This window comes from Olea europaea, chromosome 10 (genome assembly GCF_002742605.1).
Source record: "Olea europaea var. sylvestris chromosome 10, O_europaea_v1, whole genome shotgun sequence".
NCBI lineage: Eukaryota > Viridiplantae > Streptophyta > Magnoliopsida > Lamiales > Oleaceae > Olea > Olea europaea.
This window is the reverse complement of record NC_036246.1, coordinates 6,324,748-6,336,384: the sequence shown is the minus strand read 5'-3', so window position 1 is coordinate 6,336,384 and position 11,637 is coordinate 6,324,748. Positions and strand designations below refer to the sequence as shown.

General features: G+C 38.1%; 1 protein-coding gene and 1 non-coding gene across 2 annotated transcripts; both read right to left on the bottom strand.

Annotated features, from left to right (window-relative positions):
- Positions 1–337: 337 nt before the first annotated feature.
- On the bottom strand, positions 338–409 carry TRNAD-GUC. Its single transcript has one exon. It is a non-coding gene; the product is annotated as a tRNA-Asp (tRNA).
- A 9,222-nt stretch (positions 410–9,631) lies between these two features.
- Positions 9,632–11,493, bottom strand: LOC111401020 (putative glycosyltransferase 7). Its single transcript, XM_023028549.1, has one exon. It carries the CDS (start codon positions 11,214–11,216, stop codon positions 9,825–9,827), a length of 1,392 nt encoding a protein of 463 aa, XP_022884317.1. The 5' UTR covers positions 11,217–11,493; the 3' UTR covers positions 9,632–9,824.
- Between the last annotated feature and the right edge of the window lie 144 nt (positions 11,494–11,637).

Below are 11,637 nucleotides of genomic sequence, written 5' to 3'. Positions count from 1 at the left end.
TGTGGTTGAAAACGAATATAAAGTTTTCGATTTACTTATAATATTACTTTATGGAAGATTGTGTGATTAAAAATAAAAAAGGGAGAAAAAGAATGAAAATGAGGGCCAAACGGATGCTAAGTAAAGTGCCGGTAATTTTGATTTACCCGGGTGGTATTTGCAGTATTGGGATTATCAAAGTAGTAATAGTACTTCTTTGTAGATAATTCATGGATCAGCTTTTATTAATGGACAGAAATGGCATTAAAATGTGACAATTCCTTAATTTGTGCTTGCAAGGGTTGTGCATCGTGGCGGCATGCGTGAGAGACAGGAAACTGGTGAAAAAAAAAAAAATCGCCGTTGCCGGGGATCGAACCCGGGTCACCCGCGTGACAGGCGGGAATACTTACCACTATACTACAACGACTTGTTGTCTAGGTGCGTACTTTTAAAATATAATTATTAATTCTCAGGACAAATGTGATTAACAATAATCATGTTGGAAAGAAATTAATTTCTACTTATTTTCTAATGCACGTACCAAACATAACATTAATATATCTAGTTATATAGGTGCTCAATCTTCATTCTATCTTTCTTAATAGAAAAACTCAAATTAAAATTTTTTTTTATCATAAAATGAATAAGTTCAAATGTCTCTCACAACAAGCGGCTAAACAGAAATGCTCGATCCATGTATTATTGTAGCATGAAAGTAAAATTCGATCAAAAAGAAGCTCTTGTGTGCACAAATAAATATAATTGCTTGCTTGATTATTTCTTTGCACTTAAATTTTTTTTTGAACACGGTGGATCTTACGTCCAGTTATGCGGATGTGGAGAACAAATTACTTGAATGAGAATCCAACTTCAATAGTTGATGACTTGATGGTCTAAACCAAATCTTTTAATCTGCAAAATATATCAAATTTTTTTAATAATATAATTATTTAATTTTTTGAATTGAACTTGAATTAGAATTAGAGATTATTAAAATCAAAATTCAATTTTTTTAATCGATAAATATAAAATTAATTGATAAAAAATCATGTACAAGTACACGGGACATATTCGGGCCAGTCGTTAGGCAATTTTTTGTCAAACGACCCCCCGGACTATGATGTAACCCCGGTTCTATTATCAATCGACATTGGACATATGATTGATTAGTATATCGACACAATTATCGAGACAACGCAATCCACATTCCTATAGACCGTTAGAAACAACCTATTGTTAATAATGTTGCTCATGGCTCGTCCCATTTCCTTGGAGGGTTATGGTATTAATTTGAAGCCCATTATTTTTGAGTCGAGCCTTGTTTTGTCCACTAAATAACCCTAACCTAACTTACCTTGTTTGGTCACTTGCTTGGCTTATATTCTTAGCCTTCCTCTCGGCCTCCATATGAAGAATGCCCGATCTCTCTCTGTGATCTTCTCCTCTCGGTTTCTCATGTGACCTTTGTGGTTCTTTTCTAGTGGCCATATTATTGTTCTTCATCTTGTCCAACTAATAGCAGCCGGAAGTGGGAACTTGGTGGTGGTGGTTTGGAGTTGTCTCAACCCATTGGTGGTGTCGACTTTCTTGGTGAAACTGAGCCCGGTTTACCTTGGTGTTAGTTGGAATTTGGCCCTACAACTAGTATCAGAGCGTGGGTCACCTTCTTCGGCCAAAAATCCACCAAAAATGGTGGCGATGTGCGCGATTTTCATAGAGGACCGAACCTACAATCGTGAATTTCGGCCAAACCAAGAACTTTTCGGCGAAACTGACCCCATACCCAGAACCAGCAGGCTGAGGCGCCTCTTCCAGTGCAGCGCGCGATGGCGATGACGAACTCCAGTGGCGGCGCGTGGGCTTTAGGCGGCGGCGCGTGGCGGCGATTCCGGACGAACTTTCGGGCAGTTTGCTCATTTCAATCCCCTGAACGCACAGACACTGTTTATTTTCTGTTTCAGGTAACACAGAAAAAGTTGGACAATTTTGCCCCTGGTGGATCGACGGTTAAAACTGCATATATCTACTGAATTATTTTAGGCCAAAATTGAGACCCTAAAGGAGTAGATTCGCATCTCTTTCGATTATATGGACTCAGACACGTCCGCTCTGGTAAATTGGCTTAACCTGTTAATTTTCAGCATTAGCACGTCACCGTATAGGGTGACAATAGGTTGGGAGTTGTCATTGCTTAGCAACCATTGCTTGTGCTAGAATTACGGTTATGTGCTCTTGATTGTTTTTTTATTGAGTATTTATTCTTGGGTTAAAATCAATTTTGTAATTCTTAGTGATCTGATTATTGTGAGACTAGTTATCTACCAGACGTATTTTTTTGCTGCATTATTATGTCCACTGCTTACTTATTCCGTTAGAAATATCGTGACCTTACTCGTTCGAACATTTCCTTGATCTAAGACCGCGAGTCTTACGAAACCCTGAGAATCTAGAATGGTATATACTGTCTGTGACCCTAGGACTACTTTGTGTGGTTTGATTGTGGTTTGTGCATTTTTTAACTGTTGTGTAAAGATGACAACTCACAACTTTGATTTGAGAATTTTTAATGAAAATGGTGACTTTGCTATTTGGCAACAAAAAATGAAGGGCATTTTAGTCCAACAAAAGGTTTCAAAGGCCATTGAAGGCAATTTTTCAACTGATTTTTCACAAGAACAAAGAGAAAAAGTCGATGAGCTTGCTTATACCTCAATCATTTTACACTTGTCTTACGCCGTTTTAAGAAAGGTGGGTAAACTGAAAACCACTAAAGAATTTTGAAAAAAATTAGAAGACTTGTATTTGTTTAAGTCTACACCGAATAAACTTTATTTGCTTGAACGTTTTTTCAGTTTCAAAATGGATCCTTCAAAGGATTTTGATGACAATTTAGACGTGTTTAACAAATTGGTGCAAGATATAGTTAATTGTGATGAGACTGTGTCCGAAACTTATAAGGCTATAATTTTGCTCAATGTAATTCCTGATCCCTATGAGAAAGTTAAGAACGCCATTAAGTATGGTAGAGAAACGTTAACACCTGAAATTGTCATAGATTCCCTTAGAAGTAAAGAAATGGAAATTAGGACTGAAAAATATGATAAGAGAAGCGGTGAGGTACATATGATGCGGGGTAGAACTCAATTTAGACAAAATAGTCATGATGGATATCAAACTAGTGGCGAGTCAAGTGGTAATGGATGGAAAAAGAAGAGCAAAAGTAGGTCTAGATCAAAATCTAGGACTAAGGCGAGAAAATGCTATGATTGTAGAAACACAGGACATTTTATAAAAGATTGTCATAAGGAGAAGGGAAGCTCAAGGTTAAGGAGAGAGACGAGGTCAATGTGTTAGCATCTACTTCCGATATAAATGGTGGTGAGGTTTATATGATTACAAGCCCCGTTGCATACACTGCTGAATTAAATCAAACAGCTAATTCCCACATGTATGAGTGTATACTTGATTCTGGTACATCTTTTCATGTGACGTTTGAAATGAATTGGTTTTATAAGTTGCATGAATCTAATGTTGGGCATGTTGTGCTGTGTGATAACTTTGCCTATACTATTGTTGAAATTGGTGACATAAACGTAAAATTTGACACTGGTTTTGTTTATACATTAAAGGACGTTTGATATATTCATGAGTGGTCTAGGAATCTGATTTCAGTAGGAAGACTTGAAAAGGATGACGTTACTGGTAAAATTGAAAATTGTATGCTAAAAATAATCAAGGGTGCTTTAGTTTTCATTAAGAGAATTAAGAAAAATAATATATATATTACTACTGGGGAAATGATTAGAGTGTGAACCCCTCTATCTCCTCTGCCAAGATTGATCACACACACACACATGGCATAGTAGACTTGCTCACGTAGAGATCAAGGGACTTAAACTACTTAACGAAAAAGGTGCTTTTGGTAATGACTGTGTGTCAGATTTGTCATTTTGTGATCATTGTGTGCTTTGTAAGCATCATAAAACTTCTTTCTCCATGAGTGTTAATAGAGCTAAAGGCACGCTCGAATATGTGCACTCTGATCTATGGGGTCCTGCTAGTAATCTCACATCGGGTGTGAATAGGTATTTCCTGTCTATTATCGATGACTACACTAGTAAAGTGTGGGTCTATCTTTTGAAGGATAAATTTGAGACCTTTAATAGTTTTAACAATTGGAAGAGACAAGTGGAAAACCAAATTGGCAAGAAAATCAAATTTTTAAGAACAGATAACGGCCTAGAATTCTGCAATAAGGAATTTAATAGTATGTGTAAAGAAAGCGGCATAACTAGACATAAGATCTTTTCTTACACTCCTCAACAAAATGGGATAGGAGAAAGGATGAATAGGACCATACTTGATAAAGTACGTTGCATGATGATTAGTTCTGGTGTTCCCAAGTCATTTTGGGGTGAGGCTGTTATGACCGCTTGTTATTTGATTAATCTGACTCCTTCTGCTGCATTGAATGGTGACACTCCGCATGAGAGATGGTCGGGTAAATTGAGTGATTACTCGATGCTTAGAACTTTTGGCTGTACAGCTTTTTCTCATCAAAGTGAGGGTAAGCTAGAACCTAGAGCTAAGAAGTGTGTCTTACTAGGATACCATGAGGGTGTTAAGGGTTATAGGTTATGGGATAGAAGTCAAAAAGGGGTTAAGATCATCATAAATAGGATGTCACGTTTAACGAAAATGAGATACCATGTATTAAAGGGGAAACTGAACCTGAGAGTGAATCTAAACCAGGTGAAGAGAGAGAGCAATTTAAGGTGGAGTTAGGAAAACTCAGTCCACCTGCCCCTACTGCTTCAAATGAGGTGGAGACTCAAGCTCAGGAACTCGAGGTGGAGAATAGTAACGAAATAGTGACAGAAGAGCACTATGAGGAAGAAAATCCTTTAACTAACTATAACTTAGTTAAGGATAGAGAGAGGAGACAAACGAGAGAACCTAGAAGGTTCGGTTTTGAATCTGAATTAGCTTTCGCCCAGGCTAGTTATGAAGAACTAACTGATAAAGAGTCAAAGACTTTTGAAGAGGCAATATAGGCATTAATCAATCTAATGAATGGCTTAAGGCAATGAAAGAAGAGATGAGTTCTCTAGAAAAAAAAATCATACTTGGGAGCTAGTACCTAGGCTTAAGAACAAATCAATTGTTGATTGCAAATGGGTCTTTAAGGTTAAGGAAGGTACTAACAGCTCGGAACCCCTAAAGTTTAAAGCTAGGTTAGTAGCTAAAGCCTATACACAGAAGGAGGGTGTTGATTATAATGAACTTTTCTCACCAGTTGTTAAGTACACCACTATTAAGATATGCTTTTTTACATAGTGAGCTAGATGAACAAATTTTCATGAATCAACCAAAAGGTTTTAAGGATAAATCAAAACCTGATTATGTGTGTTTTCTGAGAAGATCCTTGTTAAAACAATCTCCTAGACAGTGGTACAAGAAGTTTGATTCCTTTGTACTCATTATAGGGTTCCAAAGGAGTAAATTTAATCACTGCCTGTATTTTCAACACAATGAGACTGGTGATAATTATCTGTTTTTGTTGCTCTATGCGGACGACATGCTTTTGATTGGATCATCTTCTAAGTAGATAAATAACATAAAAGTAAAATTAAGTGGTGAATTTGACATGAAAGATCTAAGTAAAGTTAAGAGAATCTTAGGTATTGAAATCGAAAGAGATAGGTTAAATTCTGTTTTGTTTTTGCATCAGTCTCCATACATATCCAAAATATTGAAGAAATTTAATACGAGTGATTGCAAACCTGTCACGTTGTCTCTTGCTAATCATTTTGTTTTATCAAAGGAACAATCCCCTTGCAATGGGCGTGAAGTAAAATACATGAGTAGAGTGCCTTACTCTAATGTGATTGGTTCCATAATGTATTTGATGGTTTGTACTAGACCGGATTTAGGTTTTCCTGTTAGTACTCTCAGTAGATATATAGCTAATCCAGGCCCTAAAGATTGGGAAGTGGTAAAGTGGCTATTAAAGTATTTGAAGTGTGCAAGTGACGTAGGTTTAAAGTTTAGTGCTAATAAAGAAAGTATAAAATTAAAGGGTTTTGTAGATGCTGACTACGCGGGAGATAGGGATGGTAGGAAATCTACTTCGTCTTACATGTTTACCTTATCTAATTCATGTATTAGTTGGAAATCACAGTTACAACATATTGTTGCACTATCCACTACAGAATCAGAATATATTGCTACAACTGAAGCTATTAAAGAAGCTCTATGGCTTAGAGGCCTTCTTCATGAACTATGTGTCTTGAATGATTATGTGGTAGTGTATTCTGATAGTCAGTCATCTATACATTTATGCAAGACTTGAAAAGGTCCACATCCACTACAACCCCCTGATATGGGGACGAAGGTATTGCCACTGGCAAAGTTTAGAAGTTGCAAGGAACTTCTAAATATTGGTACAAGTAAATGATTTCTAATTTTATCGATTTTCTATTAGAGGTGTCACTAATGGGAGACATTTTTCTTTTGCAGGTCCTTTGACACTAAGGTGGATGTTGTTAGGCAATTTGTTGTCAAACGACCCCCCGGGCTATGATATAATCCCGATCCTATTATCAATCGGTCTTAGTCATATGATTGATTAGTATATCGACACAATTATCGAGACAACCCAATCCACATTCCTATAGACCGTTAGAAGCAACCTATTGTTAATAGTGTTGTTCACAGCTCGTCCCATTTCCTTAGAGGGCTATGGTATTAATTTGAAGCCCATTATTTTTGAGTCGAGCCTTGTTTGGTCCACTAAATAACCCTAACCTAACTTACCTTGTTTGGTCACTTGCTTGGCTTATATTCTTGGCCTTCCTCTCGGCCTCCATATGAAGAATGCCCGATCTCTCTCTGTGATTTTCTCCTCTCAATTTCTCCTCTTCTATGTGACCTTTGTGGTTCTTTTCTAGTGGCCATATTATTGTTCTTCATCTTGTCCAACTAATAGCAACCGGAAGTGGGAACTTGGTAGTGGTGGTTTGGAGTTGTCTCAACCCGTTGGTGGTGTCAACTTTCTTGGTGAAACTAAGCCCGGTTTACCTTGGTGTTAGTTGGAATTTGGCCCTACACCAACATATCAAAGTACATATACAACTACACCGGGCATTCCCGGCAAAAAGAACAATAATACAATTTGAACACCCAAAGATAAGGATTCAAATTGAATCAAGACTTTCGGATACGAAGAAAACATAACTTTGTATAAATGTGTTTTGATTCGTCAAACAAAACTATCAATATTTGGTTTGAGTTCTTCAAAAATCTTCCTATTCCTTGCCATTCAAATGTGGCAGACAGTAGTCACAAGTGCAATTTGTTTAACCTTGCTATGCCAAGATGTGCCCCGACTTTCCTTTTTAATCCATTTTCAATGCGATAGGAAGTGTAGACATGGATTACCTAAAGTCCACCCAAGCACGAATCATTCCTCAAACTGATCGGCTGAAGCTACAATTGAAAAACAAATGACCCACAATCTCATTTGTGAGTGCACAAAAACTGCATCTGGTGTCAATCTGTAAAAACCGCAACCTGTCTTTTGTCAACAGCTTCAATTTGGGTGCTAACCATGTGATAAAGGCATGCTTTGGTTTTACATATGCATTCCAAACAGCTTTGGCCCAAATTACCTGGACTCCCTTAGGCCTAAAGTGTTCATATGCCTCTGCAATGCTAAATTTATCACCAGTAGTCCAGCTAGATAATCTATCAACAGCCCTTTGAGTGGATTGTTTGGCCCCTGTAATGCAATCCCTTATTGCCAACAACTTTTCGATAAAAGGGGAGTCCTCTTTCCTCGGCATATATACCCAAATGTTGCTCCCATGTAGCTATACCTAATTAACACATTTGATCCACAACGTATCCTTCTTACAATGATTATTCCAAAGCGTTTTAGTGAGGAGTGCCAAGTTCCAGCTTCTAATGTCCATCAGCCCCAGTCCACCTTCAGAAGGCATAAATTACTCCATGCAACCAATGGTTTATTGATCCCCAAAGAAAGTTCCAGCAAAAAGATATTACTCTAGAGACAACCGTGGCCGGAATGGGAATAATGGACAACCAAAATTCAAATTATTGTTACCAAGGTACGGTGCACAACAGTACGGAAGAATAAACACATAGGCCCTGTTTGAACCAAATTTTTTCAAAAAAAATATATTTTTCAACAGTGATTTGACATCATTTCAACCACACATTTTTTAATAAAATAATATTATACGCAAATCCAAAACTTTTCCTTATTTCTTAACCACACATTTCTCATCAATACACTATTCAAAAATACATTTTAATTCCAATAATGTGGCTCAAACAATGGCATATATTATCCATTGTCAGCATGTGTTTTGGACGCTACACCCAATTGCGTTCTAGAACTTTTTATCAAATATAAATATGACCATGCTCTCTCTCTCTCTCTCATCTGTAAGATTTTGAGAACTGAAATGTCTTATTCAGACAACTACCGTAATAATCAACTTACTCATAAACTTGGGACAAAAACTTCATATAACAAATTTGTCATATTTCTTTTAATATTATTGATAAGGTAAAAGATTGGACTAGACCCAAGTTCGACCAGTTTCCAAGAATGACCCCATGATCAAGGATTCACCGCCACAAGACCAACCGTAGTAACCCAGACCTTGGGCGTCAAACACGTTCTCTCGCCCGTTATCTAGCAGCAATGGTTGGACCGAGAACTTGGAGACCCAAATCGTGTAGTCATACAATCCAAAGTATATTCTATACACTATCCCTGTATTTTAAGTAATGGAAGACAATGAGGATGACATCCTTCATCGTCTTCATTTCCAGTCGTGAAAAGAAACCAACGAGGACAACAATTTCCCATCGTTCTTCATCCATCCGGAGTTCACTACTTCACTTAGCGTATTACCCGTACTTGTGTTTGATAGCATCAATTAGATTCCTCTCGGTTTGGGAAGTTTATGTAACTTTACATAAGACACAGAAGTGTTCTGTGGACAAGAGGTTATAATGCCCACATCTAATGTGATATTTCACCAACCAATTCAAAAATAAGTTCCCTCACCTTCCTTTTGACAACTCACCACCCTGTAAATCATGATATACAACAAGTATTTTCTAGAACTTACATTGAAAGAAAAATATTAAAAAGGATGCAAACTTTTAAATTTTTAAGACGACTTCGTATTTTTTCAACCCTACAACTACATGTACATGTACAAATGTACTAGTTTTAAGAATCTGCCTAAGAATAATTAAGTCATGGTAATTATACTTATGTAAAGCAAAAGCATGCAATATGATGATTCACCCATTGGCCTCCGTCAATCATGCAACTTTATATCCCAAATTTATGATACGCTTGTGAGCCTTTTAGCATGCAAAAAAGGAATAAAGTGCTGAAAGGCAAAAGCAACCAAGAACAGTATTTTGAATTTGGGGCATTCCAAGAAAGTAGATTAACGCTTTGCATATGAATTGGCAATTTTATCCCCATATTTTTGTTACAGAGCCATCCTATTATTTTCACATCACTACACGACCAAGACCAATCATGGTGTCGGTCTATGACTCATACCTTTCAAGAACGTGATTCTAAATAGAAACTCGACAGTATTTGAACATAATTTTATTTTCTTTGTCTTATTTGAACATTGTCAGCTATTATTCAATCCTTCATTCATAATATCACACTGACGATAATTGAATTTTATCTTAAATTTAAAACTTGTATATACGTATGTAGGGCAGACAAATAAAATTCAAAATACATTTGCTGAAACAAACAAATAGTAGCAGCTGAACTCTCATGCAGGATAATCGAACGGCACAAGATTCACGGTGGAAGGATCCAGTAGATCCGGGTGCATAAAACCATAATTCCTAAGAACCTGATTATCAGCAAAAGCCAAAGCCTTCTGCATGGCATCGATGCAAGTCTGACCAGAATACATCTTGTTGTGGACCCCACTGCAGGGTTGACACCCGGTGAAATGTGTAATGAACGGTCTACGCCAACCCTCTCGCCCAAACCCAGCATCCTTCAGGTATTCCTCCCACACCGGAATATTACTCTCACTTACCTTCTCAGCATGGCGCCTCCTTAACCTGCGCTCCCTCTTCTCAATTTCATTGTACCTTTCTGTAATATTATCAAGTCTACCAACAATTTCCATCCAATACCCCTCAAAATAATATTCACCCTCCACATAAATTTTATTTCCCCATTTTTCTTTTTCTTTTAATAATAAATAAATTAAACCTGATTGATCATCTGATTCTGGGAAAATCTTATCTTTAAAAATTGAGCTCAAAATTTCACCCCATTTATCATAGCCGGGGGACTGTGGGCCCATGCTGGCCCACACATCCATGAAGTCCATTGTCCATTGGCAATTTCTAATCAAGAACACACCTGCATTGATGCTAGTCCAGCTCTTCTTCTCGTAGATCAAATTGGGCCATCCATGGATCACTAGATTATGGGCCTTGTACCGGTCCAGTGGAAGCTTGAAGTCCATGTCGGTGAAGGCGGCATCGGAATCGACCCACCATATCCACTCAACCTCCGGGTGTGCCAGCATTGCGGCCTTAATTGTGGGCGTTTTGGCCCAAAATGAAAACATCTTGGGCTGGAACAACACATTGTTGTAGAAAATTTCAATTCCATGGCGTCGGCAGTAATCCACCTTGTTCTTGAAGAATTTCAGCAGCAAATAATCGCCGATAGGATTCTTACACGGCGTGGCTTGGGAGCCGGTGACCATTAGAATCCGATTTTCTACTCCGGCGGCGAATGATGGGTGTTGCTTAAGCCATTCCATTCTTTTTTCATCCCAGTTCTTAACCGGTGGCGCCTCTATGCTGTAGCTCAACTTCCGGTCATCGTAAAAATTCGGGTCGGGTGGGTCGAGGACCATGTCAAAACCCGAAGCACCATCGGCGCAGCTCGTCAAAGGTGAGGCGGATACACTCTCTGAACCTGCCGATTTACGTTCGGTAAATGAGTTGTAAGAGAAACTAGGCGCTGGGGCAGGGGTTGGACTGAAAAAGGACCAGAAAGCCCAAACAACCAAAAAAGCCACCAGAGCGCCGCCGGCGAACAGAAGAGTGTCAGAATAGAAGGAAGTATTTTTGCTCCGACCACCGTGCTTGGCCAATGAGAAATTTTGATAGTGGGACTGCTCTGATGAAACCATTTTATAAAAACACTTAAGGCACTATAAACACGTCGTTGCGGTGAATTTCGTTTAGTAGCGCAGCTTTACATACATCTGGAAATGTATCTTTCACCCATGAATTCAGAGAAAAGTGAAAACTCTCAAAATAGGTGAGAATTTCTAACTGGTGGTTTTGAAAAAATGGACCTTTAATGACGAAATGAGATTTGGATGAGAAGCAAACACAATAAACACGACATGGGAGATTTAGGGAGAAATGGGGTAATAAAATAATACGGGTTGTTGGACCGTATGGGCTTGGGTTGGGCTAAGTGATTAGTGGACACGTTGACTGTGCACCGACACCATTAGTTATTATGTTTCTGCTTTTGCTTTGGTTGGTGTGAAAGTAATGCCGTTTATTCTGTGCAATTGTCGGCATTTATTGCGTTTTTTACGG

Excerpts from the sequence above, each read along its gene's own strand:
- LOC111401020 (XM_023028549.1), bottom strand. The coding sequence starts at position 11,216 with ATGGTTTCATCAGAGCAGTCCCACTATCAAAATTTCTCATTGGCCAAG.